Source organism: Mizuhopecten yessoensis, unplaced genomic scaffold, assembly GCF_002113885.1.
Source record: "Mizuhopecten yessoensis strain PY_sf001 unplaced genomic scaffold, ASM211388v2 scaffold10713, whole genome shotgun sequence".
Taxonomy (NCBI): domain Eukaryota; kingdom Metazoa; phylum Mollusca; class Bivalvia; order Pectinida; family Pectinidae; genus Mizuhopecten; species Mizuhopecten yessoensis.
The window spans coordinates 132,956-151,385 of NW_018408684.1; the positions used below are offsets into that span (position 1 = coordinate 132,956).

At 38.1% G+C, this 18,430-nt stretch overlaps 1 protein-coding gene across 3 annotated transcripts in view; it reads left to right on the top strand.

Annotated features, from left to right (window-relative positions):
* LOC110461981 overlaps nt 1-18,430 on the top strand; it is a 36,956-nt gene that overhangs the window by 14,444 nt on the left and 4,082 nt on the right. For 2 of the 3 annotated variants that reach the window (XM_021515735.1, XM_021515734.1), the window contains exons 2-3: nt 11,713-11,810; nt 18,212-18,301. In XM_021515735.1, the coding sequence (XP_021371410.1) occupies nt 11,715-11,810; nt 18,212-18,301 (186 nt within the window). In that variant the 5' untranslated portion in view covers nt 11,713-11,714. Of the gene's footprint in view, nt 1-11,712; nt 11,811-12,499; nt 12,561-18,211; nt 18,302-18,430 lie in introns of those variants that run through there. The other variant, XM_021515736.1, reaches the window with a different exon arrangement.

The following is an 18,430-nucleotide window of genomic DNA, read 5'->3' on the forward strand; positions in this document are numbered from 1 at the left end:
CCCCCCCCCCGACGGTAAAGCATAAAGCATGAACTAGTACATCTTCATTCATAAAACACAGAAACGGATGCATTTTCCCGGTAAGTTCTACTTAAAACACAGATACCGATACACCTTTCCATTGTATAGTATGTTATATGTATACAAACGTCTACTTCCATATATAATTCACCTGGAAAGGATTTTTTGTGTATAGATACAATTGTTTTTTGCAAACACTTTTCACTATTTGTGTAACATGTATAAATCTATTTTGTAGAAGTTAATGTACAAATGTAGTCTACACTGTCAGTGTTCAAATGGTGTGAAAAATAATAAAACACGTATAAGGTGTGACGTCATCAGAAATGTATTGATTGAACTACACCACATTAAAATTAATCATGTCACATGCATTAATCAGTAATACCCTTGTTTGTACTTTGAATCATAAAATCAATTTCAGAAATTCACCAAACTCCTGTCCTGTCTGCAGTGTAGACAGCAGAAATTAATTCAGATCGATTAATTATTTAACAGCCCGAGCTCAACCTTCCTAGAAATGTTTCAAAGTGTATAGATATGCGACAGTGTTTGGTTACCAGTTGAATATAGCACGTAGAAATTGATCATGTGGGTTTTATTGACACATAAAATCTGTAATTTTACGCGGAGGAAATATAATAAATCAAGCCGATTTCGGAGATACTATTTCCGAAACAACAACTCCTATTTAATGTGTACTTCCTCATATCAAACAAATGATATAAACTATTTTCGATCAGCTCGTCGTATTTTTTATTTATTCCTCTATAACATTAATATAACATTGTGTGTCGCGTGGTATCATATCTCCAATGTTTCGGACTGTCGTTTAAGTGTGTGGTACATTGTTCTTATAAACTGTGCCAACCTAGCGTTAAATGCAGCTGCAGAACTTTGACTTTGACTGCATACTTTTCAGGTTGTTTACTCTTTCTCATATAATTGATGACGTACATGTATACACATTTTCCTAGATTTGACGGGAGACATCACGAAGGTTGACAGTTGTGTTATCGGACACGCTAAGACCTCCGGAATACGTGGTTATGTAGTTCAGGATGTCTTTCCTCTTGTTGTGATGTCTCTTCAGTTCAGGTTGCTGTCTTTATTCCTTTTCTGGTGTCTCTTTAGTTCTTTTTGCTGTTTGTCTTTTAATTTTGGTGACTCTTAGGGGCCATGCTGCTTGTTTTGGCGTTTCCATGGTTCATATTGCTATCCTTCCCCTTGTTTTGGAGTCCCCTCGGTTCATATTGCTATCTTTCCCCTTGTTTCAGCGTTACCTTGGTTCATATTGCTATCTTTCCCCTTGTTTTGGCGTCCCATTGGTTTAAATTGCTGCCGTTCCCCTTATTTTGGCGTCCCTTGATTTATATTGTTATCTTTTCCCTTGTTTTGGCGTCCCATTGGTTTATATTGCTGCCGTTCCCCTTATTTTGGCGTCCCTTTGGTATATATTGCTATCTTTCCCCTTATTTTAACGTCCCCTTGGTTCATATTGCTATCCTTCCCCTTGTTTTGGAGTCCCCTCGGTTCATATTGCTATCTTTTCCCTTGTTTTGGCGTTCCCTTGGTTCATATTGCTGTTTTTCCCCTTGTGTTTTGCGTCCCCTGGATTCCTGTTGCTGTTTTTCCTCTTAATTTGATGCCTCTTCAGTTCAGGTTGCTGTCGTTCTTCCGGTCATGATGTCTCTTTAATTCTGATGTCTCTTTAATTATGATGTCCCTTTAATTCTGATGTCCCGATGTCCCTTTAATTCTGATGTCTCTTCCTGTTGTTGTATTTCTTCCAGTTTTATGTCTCCTAGGACCCTGTTATTATATCTCATTTTGCTTTGATGTTACAACAGTTCCAATGGCTGTTGTGTTTATTATTTGACTTCAGGTTTTGTCATTATGTTTTGCCGCTGTGGTATTTTAATCTACTTAAATACCAATAATGTTTTCTTTTAAATGTACCGCGTAACCTCAAGTCAATATCATAAAGGATTTATGTTTTCTTCAATTAATGAAGACTGACGTGAATAGCTGACAAAAACACGTAATAAAATCATCTTAAGGCCCCAACATACTTGTGAATGACCACGTGCTCGACGTATAACCTAGAACAAATACACTTTACCATACAAATCGATAAAAGCCATAAGGTTAGGATCTTACCGCGTTGATTGGGAATTTTAAACCTCCTTTCTGTCAAATGTTCAACTGATACAGCTCTGACTCGAGTTGTTTTCATAAAGTTTATCACCGCATCCTTGATTTAATTTGTTGATTCTTTTAGGGAAGACACGTCATTCTGTCTTCTCCTTTAATGTGTTGGTGGGTTAAGACTATATCAAGTATACATAGTTTATATTGTATTAAACTGATAATAGGTCTGATTCACTTTTCAACATATGGGAACAGTTACTTTTATTTGTGAATGGGCGTGTGGCTTGTGTGTGTGTGTGTGTGTGTGTGGCAGGGTTGTAGCACGTTTGTCGGGATTGTGTGCGTCATGTTTGTTCGGGTTTCTAAGACGTGTGTGTCGTGTGTGCGGCATGTTTGTTCGGGTTTCTGAGACGTGTGTGTCGTGTGTGCGTCATGTTTGTTCGGGTTTCTGAGACGTGTGTGTCGTGTGTGCGTCATGTTTGTTCGAGTTTCTAAGACGTGTGTGTCGAGTGTGTTGGACGTGTATGAGGCAGGCCATGACCTCTCAAAAACATGTCATAAAAATTACGTACCTAATGGTTGGTTTTTCAGGATGCAGATTGTATATTCTCGTAAAAGTTTATCAATATTGATTCATTATAAGGCTGAGAACAGCATGCAGAATTTTCTTTATAAGTAAGAATACCCCCTGGGCACATGTCGATGATTGGAGGTGTATTGACATATTTACGTATATAACATCCCATAATTTCTACAGGATGTGGCCAAATAAAGCATTTACTCCGGAAAGGTCAGCCGGTTACAAATAATTAACTTACGTCATACCATGTCAATTTAATTTCCTTATGTAAGTAAATGCCCCCTGGTACCGTATAAATCTGCCGGGCACTGCATACCAGTCACGCGCGCGAGGACATATGCGTGTGAACGTTCCATTATCACGTTGATTGACCGGATATTCTATTGTTTGGCATGGTATTGATAATGAGCACTGTGCCTCAATATGTGGCTTTATGAAATACCGGGTGTACAGACCATCAAATGCGCGCTCACCTATGTTTTGTAATTCGTATAAGTATGTGATGTGAATGATAAGCCCGTTGTCAGAATAATGTGATATGATCGATAGGCATGTCCCCGAAAGACTGAGTTACGAAAGTATAAATTGCTATCTCATTTCTGAGTGATAGCAATTTCAAGGGGTCCTTGTGTTGCCTGATGTACTGTGGGAATCGTATAAACGTGATAGTACGTCATTCCACAGGGCATGTGTGTAAAGGATAGGAAAATGATGCAAACATAACAAATGTTTCAATAAACTGAATAATATTCTAATAAATAATAAAGACTCCCAAAAAAAGTAAGAAAACAAAAACGCATCGATTTCGATTGCCCTCGTGAATAATCTCACCAGATTGCCCTCGTGAATAGCCTCACCAGATTGCCCTCGTGAATAGTCTCACCAGATTGCCCTCGTGAATAGTCTCACCAGATTGCCTTCGTGAATAGTCTCACCAGATTGCCTTCGTGAATAGTCTCACTAGATTGGCCTCGTGAATAGTCTCACCAGATTGCCCTCGTGAATAGTCTCACCGGATTGCCCTCGTGGATAGTCTCACCAGGACTAATATGCTCTCTCGTTGCTTTCTTGCCTGCGATGTAAATGATAATGTTTTATATAAGATATGCCTATATGTTCAATGAAACACTATGTTACACAGTGTATAGTCACCGGAAATATTAACGACCAGGGCTCGTATTCATGAAAGCGTTCTCATGCACAAACTCATATTCTGTGCTCAACCCAATTTCTTTTTCTGGTGGCAACTGGTTCATGGGTGCGAGTTGATTAAACATAAGGAAGGTCGATGGATTCCGATAGAAAATCACCTGGAGGCGACTGTGCTTTGTTCTATTGACATAGGTTTTAACTAGATTCACATTTTTTTTATATTTGTAGAAACAGAAATTCCGTTATTAAAAGTAACACCGGACGTGTATTCCACGTTATGAATTTCATTATTTTGTCACTATATGTTTCCCCAGTGAATCGACTATTTATATTGTAATTTCCCGAACTAGTCACCCGTGACAATATTAACAGAGACATAGACACAACTCTGTCGGCACTGAAATCAACACAGGAGAGTTCCAATGGTTACACAATCGATTTTTTCAAACGAAACTAAATGAACGTACCCACAGAAGGCAAATATATCCGATAAAATATTCATGAACAAAAAGCATATGCTGAGAACCTGGTGATATAGCAAACGGTCTATGGTAGGCCAACAACACTATATTAGCAGTATACTGACATACTAATCCTGCAAAGCAACCACAACATGAACTTACCACAGCATGAACAATAAGTAGATTTTCAATTATCAATTTTCTAAAGAAAGTGTCGTTTGAAATCGATTCCGTATAACAAAAAGATAGTGAAATTTCGAAGAAAAAACATCATACTATGGATGTTCACTCTGCCTTAAATTTACAAACCAATGAGACATTGTCAAATGAGGCCATCTAACAACAAATGTGTCTATTGTACAACACAGAGCCCCAGTGCTTTCAACAGCTGACATACAAAAGGTCTGTTTTTGATGGACGACATATCGCCATCAATTTACATTTTAATAACCATTCAAACAATACTACCTTTCCAATCTGTAGCACTTACCTATTCTGAATGTTATGTATATTGCATAGCACGTGTCAAATTAATAGAATTGTAAGGGATGTTTGAATCAAGGGTACAGGTGTCCTCTATCATTGATTGGTTGCTTGCATTACAATACAGATGCGTCAAGGTAAAGTCACGTTATTTCCATTTCTAACCAATCAACGAACAGGACGATGTCAATAGCACTTCCTGTAAGGATTGTTTGTATTGTTGGAGTGCTGCGGATCTGGTGTACGGATATCGTTTCTGTCGTTGAACAAGTTACATAGTATTTATTGGAAATAAGTGTACTGTAAAATTTAAAAAAAAAGAATAATAGATTTCAACTCAAATGCAATAAAGTTGACTTTGAAATTGGAACGTGTCTCTCTGGGGTTTTAATTTGCGAGGATGAATAATTCGGGGATTTTTTTTTATGGAAATGTGATATGTACACAGAACAAGGAAGCTATTCTTTACCGCTCAGCGCTAACAGGCTGATACCTCTCGTGTCGTGCAAATGCAGAAATGCATTTAGTGACATCCGTGAACCAAAGTTACGATTATGGTGCGGACCGCGCAAGTAACCCCTAATCATACAACTTGGTTCTATCACTAGGGATTGCTAAACCACACCCAACCAATCGAAATCATGCATGACTTCAATGTCATACATTGTCATATTCCTGCAACCCGGAGTCATTCATGTTTTCGTTAATTTCATACAGCGCCATGGAACAGAGATCATGCAGGTCATGAATTGCTTAATATGTGTAATACTTTGTAATACTTTGTAATACTTTGTAAACAAGTGTCATACGCTGTCATGTTTGCATTGCGCCTGTTAGTTATTGGTCATGCATGACTTGGTATGTGTCATCAGTTACTACGTTACAGCGACCCTCCCTGTCAGAGGCACGTATCCTATTCTATTAACACTACATTAGCCCGTATAAATTAAAGCAATCAGTTACAAGGTATCTTCAATAATTAAATCGAACGCATCATATCCATATTCATTTCGATATTTATCAAATTCCATACGGATACAAAACGCATGATTACAATACAAATTTGCATGCATTTCTCATTAGAATGTTTACCTGGGTGGGCACACCTTTAATAACAAACCAATAAAAGCTGCTTAAGTCTGCATGCAAAGGCCGAAATATGCCACGCTTTCTTATAATCACATTTCATTTATATTTTTTATTTAAATTTATCCATTAATGTTTAATTTGATCAGAAAAATATTATATCGACATATCAATTAGGGTGTTTGTAACATATTTGTTATTCAGCGTCATAGACATTTTTTATATTCATGCCTATCTGACTCGACAAGCGTTTCTAGGACACGCTCTTCCGCTAAGTGTTCCTGCTTCTCTACAAGCGTTTATACACATGGTCTATAGTGTATCCATACCTTCTCTACAAGCGTTGATAAACATGTTCTAGAGTGTATCCATACCTTCTCTACAAGCGTTGATAAACATGTTCTAGAGTGTATCCATACCTTCTCTACAAGCGTTGATACACATGTTCTAGAGTGTATCCATACCTTCTCTACAAGCGTTGATACGCATGTTCTAGAGTGTATCCATACCTTCTCTACAAGCGTTGATACACATGTTCTAGAGTGTATCTATACCTCTCTGCAAGCGTTGATACACTTGTTCTAGAGTGTATCTATACCTCTCTACAAGCGTTGATACACATGTTCTAGAGTGTATCCATACCTCTCTACAAGCGTTGATACACATGTTCTAGAGTGTATCCATACCTTCTCTACAAGCGTTGATACACATGTTCTAGAGTGTATCCATACCTCTCTACAAGCGTTGATACACATGTTCTAGAGTGTATCCATACCTCTCTACAAGCGTTGATACACATGTTCTAGAGTGTATCCATACCTCTCTACAAGCGTTGATACACATGTTCTAGAGTGTATCCATACCTCTCTACAAGCGTTGATACACATGTTCTAGAGTGTATCCATACCTCTCTACAAGCGTTGATACACATGTTCTAGAGTGTATCCATACCTCTCTACAAGCGTTGATACACATGTTCTAGAGTGTATCCATACCTCTCTACAAGCGTTGATACACATGTTCTAGAGTGTATCCATACCTCTCTACAAGCGTTGATACACATGTTCTAGAGTGTATCCATACCTCTCTACAAGCGTTGATACACATGTTCTAGAGTGTATCCATACCTCTCTACAAGCGTTGATACACATGTTCTAGAGTGTATCCATACCTCTCTACAAGCGTTGATACACATGTTCTAGAGTGTATCCATACCTCTCTACAAGCGTTGATACACATGTTCTAGAGTGTATCCATACCTCTCTACAAGCGTTGATACACATGTTCTAGAGTGTATCCATACCTCTCTACAAGCGTTGATACACATGTTCTAGAGTGTATCCATACCTCTCTACAAGCGTTGATACACATGTTCTAGAGTGTATCCATACCTCTCTACAAGCGTTGATACACATGTTCTAGAGTGTATCCATACCTCTCTACAAGCGTTGATACACATGTTCTAGAGTGTATCCATACCTCTCTACAAGCGTTGATACACATGTTCTAGAGTGTATCCATACCTCTCTACAAGCGTTGATACACATGTTCTAGAGTGTATCCATACCTCTCTACAAGCGTTGATACACATGTTCTAGAGTGTATCCATACCTCTCTACAAGCGTTGATACACATGTTCTAGAGTGTATCCATACCTCTCTACAAGCGTTGATACACATGTTCTAGAGTGTATCCATACCTCTCTACAAGCGTTGATACACATGTTCTAGAGTGTATCCATACCTCTCTACAAGCGTTGATACACATGTTCTAGAGTGTATCCATACCTCTCTACAAGCGTTGATACACATGTTCTAGAGTGTATCCATACCTCTCTACAAGCGTTGATACACATGTTCTAGAGTGTATCCATACCTCTCTACAAGCGTTGATACACATGTTCTAGAGTGTATCCATACCTCTCTACAAGCGTTGATACACATGTTCTAGAGTGTATCCATACCTCTCTACAAGCGTTGATACACATGTTCTAGAGTGTATCCATACCTCTCTACAAGCGTTGATACACATGTTCTAGAGTGTATCCATACCTCTCTACAAGCGTTGATACACATGTTCTAGAGTGTATCCATACCTCTCTACAAGCGTTGATACACATGTTCTAGAGTGTATCCATACCTCTCTACAAGCGTTGATACACATGTTCTAGAGTGTATCCATACCTCTCTACAAGCGTTGATACACATGTTCTAGAGTGTATCCATACCTCTCTACAAGCGTTGATACACATGTTCTAGAGTGTATCCATACCTCTCTACAAGCGTTGATACACATGTTCTAGAGTGTATCCATACCTCTCTACAAGCGTTGATACACATGTTCTAGAGTGTATCCATACCTCTCTACAAGCGTTGATACACATGTTCTAGAGTGTATCCATACCTCTCTACAAGCGTTGATACACATGTTCTAGAGTGTATCCATACCTCTCTACAAGCGTTGATACACATGTTCTAGAGTGTATCCATACCTCTCTACAAGCGTTGATACACATGTTCTAGAGTGTATCCATACCTCTCTACAAGCGTTGATACACATGTTCTAGAGTGTATCCATACCTCTCTACAAGCGTTGATACACATGTTCTAGAGTGTATCCATACCTCTCTACAAGCGTTGATACACATGTTCTAGAGTGTATCCATACCTCTCTACAAGCGTTGATACACATGTTCTAGAGTGTATCCATACCTCTCTACAAGCGTTGATACACATGTTCTAGAGTGTATCCATACCTCTCTACAAGCGTTGATACACATGTTCTAGAGTGTATCCATACCTCTCTACAAGCGTTGATACACATGTTCTAGAGTGTATCCATACCTCTCTACAAGCGTTGATACACATGTTCTAGAGTGTATCCATACCTCTCTACAAGCGTTGATACACATGTTCTAGAGTGTATCCATACCTCTCTACAAGCGTTGATACACATGTTCTAGAGTGTATCCATACCTCTCTACAAGCGTTGATACACATGTTCTAGAGTGTATCCATACCTCTCTACAAGCGTTGATACACATGTTCTAGAGTGTATCCATACCTCTCTACAAGCGTTGATACACATGTTCTAGAGTGTATCCATACCTCTCTACAAGCGTTGATACACATGTTCTAGAGTGTATCCATACCTCTCTACAAGCGTTGATACACATGTTCTAGAGTGTATCCATACCTCTCTACAAGCGTTGATACACATGTTCTAGAGTGTATCCATACCTCTCTACAAGCGTTGATACACATGTTCTAGAGTGTATCCATACCTCTCTACAAGCGTTGATACACATGTTCTAGAGTGTATCCATACCTCTCTACAAGCGTTGATACACATGTTCTAGAGTGTATCCATACCTCTCTACAAGCGTTGATACACATGTTCTAGAGTGTATCCATACCTCTCTACAAGCGTTGATACACATGTTCTAGAGTGTATCCATACCTCTCTACAAGCGTTGATACACATGTTCTAGAGTGTATCCATACCTCTCTACAAGCGTTGATACACATGTTCTAGAGTGTATCCATACCTCTCTACAAGCGTTGATACACATGTTCTAGAGTGTATCCATACCTCTCTACAAGCGTTGATACACATGTTCTAGAGTGTATCCATACCTCTCTACAAGCGTTGATACACATGTTCTAGAGTGTATCCATACCTCTCTACAAGCGTTGATACACATGTTCTAGAGTGTATCCATACCTCTCTACAAGCGTTGATACACATGTTCTAGAGTGTATCCATACCTCTCTACAAGCGTTGATACACATGTTCTAGAGTGTATCCATACCTCTCTACAAGCGTTGATACACATGTTCTAGAGTGTATCCATACCTCTCTACAAGCGTTGATACACATGTTCTAGAGTGTATCCATACCTCTCTACAAGCGTTGATACACATGTTCTAGAGTGTATCCATACCTCTCTACAAGCGTTGATACACATGTTCTAGAGTGTATCCATACCTCTCTACAAGCGTTGATACACATGTTCTAGAGTGTATCCATACCTCTCTACAAGCGTTGATACACATGTTCTAGAGTGTATCCATACCTCTCTACAAGCGTTGATACACATGTTCTAGAGTGTATCCATACCTCTCTACAAGCGTTGATACACATGTTCTAGAGTGTATCCATACCTCTCTACAAGCGTTGATACACATGTTCTAGAGTGTATCCATACCTCTCTACAAGCGTTGATACACATGTTCTAGAGTGTATCCATACCTCTCTACAAGCGTTGATACACATGTTCTAGAGTGTATCCATACCTCTCTACAAGCGTTGATACACATGTTCTAGAGTGTATCCATACCTCTCTACAAGCGTTGATACACATGTTCTAGAGTGTATCCATACCTCTCTACAAGCGTTGATACACATGTTCTAGAGTGTATCCATACCTCTCTACAAGCGTTGATACACATGTTCTAGAGTGTATCCATACCTCTCTACAAGCGTTGATACACATGTTCTAGAGTGTATCCATACCTCTCTACAAGCGTTGATACACATGTTCTAGAGTGTATCCATACCTCTCTACAAGCGTTGATACACATGTTCTATAGTGTATCTATACCTCTCTACAAGCGTTGATACTCATGTTCTATAGTGTATCCATACCTTCTCTACAAGCGTTGATACACATGTTCTTTAGTGTATCCATACGTTCCGCGGACACGTTCTGTTGGTGTGTTTTCATGTCACGCTAAGCGTTTCTATGACACACTTTACAGGACGTCACACATAACTTGCGATCATCTCAAAATAACATTATATATATATACATTTTATATGGACTTTTTGTCAATGTCTGCCAATATCTATGTGATTTGATAGCTATATAGCTTATATATATTGTAAAATGTTATAAAAATAAATAATAGCTGTGGAAGTGTTTTGTGTGTGATGTGAGAAGTGTGAATGTATTTGCATTTCAGTTATGTTAATTAAGAAGGAGTTACATCCCTTTTAATTTTTTAGTTTATAATTTTTATTTCAAAATTGATGTATTGATTAAATCAAATCAAAAATAACAGAATCCGTTACTTTAGCTACCGCTGGAGAGAATTTATATAGGCCTTGCCTGTTATTCCATCTAATTGACTTGTATCAACTTTGTCAATAAAATTTGTTGAAATGAGAAAAAAAATGAAACATTGTATTAGATGACACACATTTTCCTACATCCTCATTGGCTGGATCGTAACCACGTGGTGGTCCGTGTTTTGAGATATTGACCCAGTGTTACTATTTTTTTAAACTGCAGGTTAATATTCAATTTATGAAGTCATTTCAATTGTAACGTCACAATGTTTTATACCAAATGCAGTACATGACTCTTGACAATTTTCATACGTCCATCTTTTTTAATGATTCAAATGTTCTTTAACACCTTATATTAAGGAATTTCATCATGTAGTTATATAAAACATCTATATAATGCCATTCCTTAAGTTTTCCTCTCTCTGATCGTCAACATATTTATATTTTACCTCTTTTTCTTAAGATTTGTTTTGTACGTTTCAAACCACTTATCGTTATACCTCTTTATAAAGCCAATGTTTCCTCCGACAATGGTGCCAGCATAATGATGTTCAAATGTATCAATGATATTTCATTACAGCCAAGTCAAGTTACTAGTATTAAGTCTTGGCTTTGAAAAAGCATATTGACTCAGTCTGCTACTGTAGCAATTTCATGCAGCTTCATTATCTTAAATTGTCAATATATCTTTTGTTTTTGAATTTTCAGCCATGGATATCAACGTGACCGCGGTCCTCAGTATGTTCCTGTCCCTCCTTCTCATCATGCCCGCCCTCTCCATACCTCTAGACAGCCAGGAAACACAGGTAAATATTGTCCTTGTTATTACATCATGCCCGCCCTCTCCATACCTCTAGACAGCCAGGAAACACAGGTAAATATTGTCCTTGTTATAAAAGCATGCCCGCCCTCTCCATACCTCTAGACAACCATGAAACACAGGTAAATATTGTCCTTGTTATAAAAGCATGCCCGCCCTCTCCATACCTCTAGACAGCCATGAAACACAGGTAAATGTTGTCCTTGTTATTACATCATGCCCGCCCTCTCCATACCTCTAGACAGTCAGGAGACACAGGCAAATATTGTCCTTGTTATAAAATCATGTCCGCCCTCTCCATTCATCTAGACAGTCAGGAAACTCAGGTCAATATTGTCCTTGATATTACATCATGCCCGCCCTATCCATACCTCTAGACAGTCAGGAAACTCAGGTCAATATTGTCCTTGTTATAAAATCATGTCCGCCCTCTCCATTCATCTAGACAGTCAGGAAACACAGGAAAATATTGTCCTTGTTATTACATCATGCCCGCCCTCTCCATACATCTAGACAGTCAGGAAACACAGGTAAATATTGTCCTTGTTATAACATCATGCCCGCACTCTCCATACACCTCTAGACAGTCAGGAAACTCAGGTAAATATTGTCCTTGATATTACATCATGCCCGCCCTCTCCATATCTCTAGACAGCCATGAAACACAGGTAAATATTGTCCTTGTTATAAAAGCATGCCCGCCCTCTCCATACCTCTAGACAGCCAGGAAACACAGGTAAATATTGTCCTTGTTATAAAAGCATGCCAGCCCTCTCCATACTTCTAGACAGTCAGGAAACACAGGTAAATATTATCCTTGTTATAAAAGCATGTCCGCCCTCTCCATACATCTAGACAGTCAGGAGAGACAGTTAAATATTCGCCATCATTGCAGTAAGGAAATGTTCCATTTAATATGATCACTCCCTACTCTCATGACACGCAGGCTTACTTTTGGACATCGGATAGACGCGTCCAGTGGCCGCGCCGCTAGCCCGTGTCTATTACCGTTACACACACTCCCTCTTAGCCTTTGGGGATTCACTTCAGAAAGAGACATTATTCGATAGCCAGGATACTGAAACAGCTATTGTGTGATAAAACAAGCCGTGTCAATAGGATTTGTGGTCTGTGGTGGTAAGATATTTTATTACGTGTCCATATTACTTAGCACTTTGTACCATCGTTATCATCAGACACTGTTGTACCCTTTAACCATTCACAAAACAGTGTGTTACATATCAACTAGTCACAAAACAGTGTATTACATATCAACCAGTCACAAGACAGTGTATTACATATCAACCAGTCACAAGACAGTGTATTACATATCAACAGTCACAAAACAGTGTATTACATATCACCAGTCACAAGACAGTGTATTACATATCAACCAGTCACAAGACAGTGTATTACATAGTCAGTCACAAGATAGTGTATTACATATCAACCAGTCACAAGACAGTGTATTACATATCAACTAGTCACAACACAGTGTATTACATATCAACCACTCACAAGACAGTGTATTACATATCAACCAGTCACAAGACAGTGTATAATATATCAGTAAGTCACAAGACAGTGTATAACATATCAGTATGTCACAAGACAGTGTATTACATATCAACCAGACACAAGACAGTGTATTACATATCAGTCAGTCACAAGACAGTGTATTACATATCAACTAGTCACAAGACAGTGTATTACATATCAACCAGTCACAAGACAGTGTATTACATATAACCAGTCACAAGACAGTGTATAACATATCAGTCAGTCACAAGACAGTGTATTACATATCAGTCAGTCACAAGACAGTGTATTACATATCAATCACTCACAAGACAGTGTATCACATATCAGTCAGTCACAAAACAGTGTATTACATATCGATCAGTCACAAAACAGTGCATTACATATCAACCACTCACAAGACAGTGTATAACATATCAGTCAGTCACAAGACAGTGTATTACATATCAACCACTCACAAACAGTGTATTACATATCAACCACTCACAAGACAGTATATTACATATCAACCACTCACAAGACAGTGTATTACATAGCAACGACTCACAAGATAGTGTATCACATATCAACCACTCACAAGATAGTGTATCACATAGCAACCACTCACAAGACAGTGTATTACATATCAACCACTCACAAGACAGTATATTACATATCAACCACTCACAAGACAGTGTATTACATAGCAACCACTCACAAGACAGTGTATCACATAGCAACCACTCACAAGATAGTGTATCACATATCAACCACTCACAAGACAGTGTATTACATATCAACTAGTCGCAAGTGTATTACCCATCAGCCAATCACAACACATTGTATTATAATCAACCACTCACAACATAGTGTATTATTTACCAGTCACAAGACAGTGTATAACATATCAGTCAGTCACAAAACAGTGTATTACATATCACCCTGCCACAAGACAGTGTATTACATATCAGTCAGTCACAAAACAGTGTATTACATATCAACAAGTCACAAGACAGTGTATTACATATCAGTCAGTCACAAAACAGTGTATTACATATCGATCAGTCACAAAACAGTGCATTACATATCAACCACTCACAAGACAGTATATTACATATCAACCACTCACAAGACAGTGTATTACATATCAACCACTCACAAGACAGTGTATTACATAGCAACCACTCACAAGACAGTGTATCACATAGCAACCACTCACAAGATAGTGTATCACATATCAACCACTCACAAGATAGTGTATCACATATCAACCACTCACAAGACAGTGTATAACATATCAGTAAGTCACAAAACAGTGTATTACATATCACCCAGTCACAAAACAGTGTATCACATATCACCCTGCCACAAGACTGCTATTCATATAAGTCAACCGTAGTCACATTCTCGATGACACCAGAGTTACATCATCAGAAACATTTGAGCGACTTTCCTGTTTTTCCGGTAATGGGTCAGTGTGAAGTTACAAGAATTCTAAAACAAAATATCTAACACGGTGAGGTGACACCCATATATTGACTTTTGCGGTGTAAAATTGTATGATGAACCTCTATCGGGATAATATACAAATAGAAGACTGAATTACTCCCATGGAGCCTTCACTATTGAACTTGTTTTGAATAATTAATATAAACAATTCTGATGCACAAGTACCGTGGGACGTTATTCTCGTGTGCATTTGCATAAAAACAACGAACCTCTATCTTCCCGAGTATCAGATTGCACTGACATTACAATAACGTTAAACGCCACTCCATCAAATTCGCCGAGTCCTTATAAACGTTGTTATTACAGTGAAATACCAACGGGGAACCATAGGTACAAAGGTTAGGGCAGAGGTCGGATGATAGCAAAGTCAAGATTTCGTATAACGCATCGGACAATGATATCATACATTTAAACGATGAAATGGTGTCAGAGTTAACATGGAGCTATAACCTTACTGCTAAGACACGTGACGTTTGACTGTAATATCAATCATAAAGACCTAGGTCCGTATTCATGAAACTGTTCCTATGCTGAAGCAATATTTCTGTGCTCAAGCCGACTTTCTTGTAACCTGCTTAAATCATGTAACATGTTAAAAAAGTCAAGTGTAAACACTTAAAAAAGTAATCAGCTTAAACCCTTTCAAAATATCTTACCTATCATTGCTAAAATATTCATTTTATATTAATTTGTAATTGGCAAAGGAAAGTGGTCTTGAGCACAGAATCTTGGTTTGAGCATGAGAATGGTTTCATGAATACGGGCCCGAATGATTAATATAATTTTAAAGACAGTAGCATGCAACACTTGACATGAGACCAGTTTATAGAGGCTCAGACATGTACCCAGGGGTGTAGAGAGCGAAAGTGAACATAACCCCTGGATATCGAATATGGGCTATTGTGGGGACGTTAAACTCCAAACAAATTGTATTCCGATACTCTTGAAAATTCTTTCATACTTAAACAGATACAATTACTAAAAAATATAGAAATTATATCGGTTTGGCCATATTCATATTAATTAATCCATATCAATACAGAAGAATTGAACATTATCTTTTCAATGCTACACTGCATTTGCGTCTTTAGCATTTCGTGCGTGGCTTACATAATAGCAATGGTGCGTCCCTCGTCAACCGCCGAGAACATTTCACTGTATACGTGTTGAAAAAGACTTCAATCAAACCACCATTCATATGTCAGTTTAAGACATGTCAAAGGTTTTCATTCGAAACATACGTTCTGCATGATGAATCGGTCGTGTAATCAACGACTTGAATCCCCAATAACAGCAGTCATTTCTATAAGTCAAAGGAAACCGATGACAAAGATACATTTCCCAGGAAACTGAGGTGTAATCAATTTCTCGGAGCAGAGAGGCAAACACACTTCTTACGAGCTTTCAAGGTAATCAACCCAATCTAGAAGAGCTATAGGAAAAAAAAGTAATGAGGGTTCGGTATCAGGCAAAGATAGGAAACTACACAGGTAATAACTCACCGGCGGGAAAGCAATCATACTTTCTGGAATGATACAGGTGAGAAAGACGCGAGCTGATTATGTGCGGGTGACCGTTAGCTGTTAATGCTACCTAATCAAACGATTCCAGTTCTCCCAAAAGTACTTTTATCTGATTGAACAGTTGGAACAATTCAATACATTTCTGCTTCTTTACCTTCAGAAACTTGTAACGGGATGGAAATCAAGTTGATGAGTTTTAAATAACACATTTATTTAGTAACAGACTTTTAAAAATGCAATCCATATACCATACACTTTGGGATTAGAAGGCAACGCATGGTTTCTAAATTGCCTATCGCATCGCATAATTGTCACATGCGCATCAAACATTTTACCAGACTTTGTTGTTTTTATATGGAACATAATAGCATGGCATTAACCCGAGTTTAATTACTCTGGTGGTAATACAAATAAAACGACAGAGTATCACAGCATACAGAACATCGCTCACTTAGCACCATCAACAGGCTCAAACAAACTCACCAGGAAACAGTGTAATCACTAGCATTACCTATTCAGTATAATTTCATCATGTAAACATATCGCGAATGAGAAAAAGGGACTACTTTTGCATTTAATGCATCTATTCATATGCTATGAACTTTAGTTATTTTACAACAACTATGAAGTCAGTGATTAAAAAAAAAAATCAAAATGATGCAGTTGTTATTCAAGGTAATACCTCAATCCCGTTAGCATTACTTGATTTCCCGCTGTAGGAGACAACAGTCTTTGAACACAGTGCAACGTTAATGCATCCGCAAATATATAAAATGAATTTGTTCTTGTTTGTTTTCTCTCACTCGTGATAGGTACAAATGTACCTGTGATAGTATTAAGGAGCGTGTCGGTGGTACTACACCCAAATATTAGATACAGAACACAAATATACCAAGTAGTCGTATATCTGGATTGAAAACCAAGCTTAACTTGTACACTACAACCCCTTAAATACCCTACAAGTTGAATGATTTTTTGTTCGTTTTTCTTCATTTTGATATTATTTTTATTCTATCTTCAGGATTATTTTTAACAGTTTCATGTGTCTTAAATATCTTTAAATGCCGATAAACCTTGGAATGTTGCAACATGTCCAGTTTTAAATCATGGCAATACCCCCAAACATGCTATTTGAAACTTTACTTGATCTTCATTTGTAGGAGACTACAGTCTGTATACACTGTTACAATGCAATACAAACGTTGATATCACTGTGAAGTGTTCACAGATAGTTGTCTAACTGTTTACCTGGGGAAGACCACGTGTATATTGGCAACGGTTCTCTACCTCGCGCGCGTCATCAAATAATAGCGAAAACATCACACATACTGGAACAAAGCATGGAAATGTAGCGCCCACGGGCTCGTGTTGGAATAATAGCAATCGCATTTACTAAAAAGTCTCATGTGAGAACAAATAGTTTTACAACACTGTTAGTTAATTGTTTCGTTGTTTCACCCTGAGGAGAAGCAAATAGATGTAAAACACTAAAACTTGTTGATTTCAGGAACACCTTGAGGAGAAGCAAATAGATGTAAAACACTAAAACTTGTTGATTTCAGGAACACCTTGAGGAGAAGCAAATAGATGTAAAACACTAAAACTTGTTGATTTCAGGAACACCTTGAGGAGAAGCAAATAGATGTAAAACACTAAAACTTGTTGATTTCAGGAACACCTTGAGGAGAAGCAAATAGATGTAAAACACTAAAACTTGTTGATTTCAGGAACACCTTGAGGAGAAGCAAATAGATGTAAAACACTAAAACTTGTTGATTTCAGGAACACCTTGAGGAGAAGCAAATAGATGTAAAACACTAAAACTTGTTGATTTCAGGAACACCTTGAGGAGAAAAGACCGAAATACATGGACACAAGGGAGTTGGGCGACATGATGCAAGAGCTTGTCTACAATGCCTTAAAAGAAGTAAGTTAGAATACCTATCAGAGTTCACAGTTCGGACATGATCCTATAGGTTCCCCATTGACTACAAAGTCTTTCACGGCCAGACCACGTTGATAAGTCTGGTGTTGTCTGGTGGGCGTGCTTCTTTAT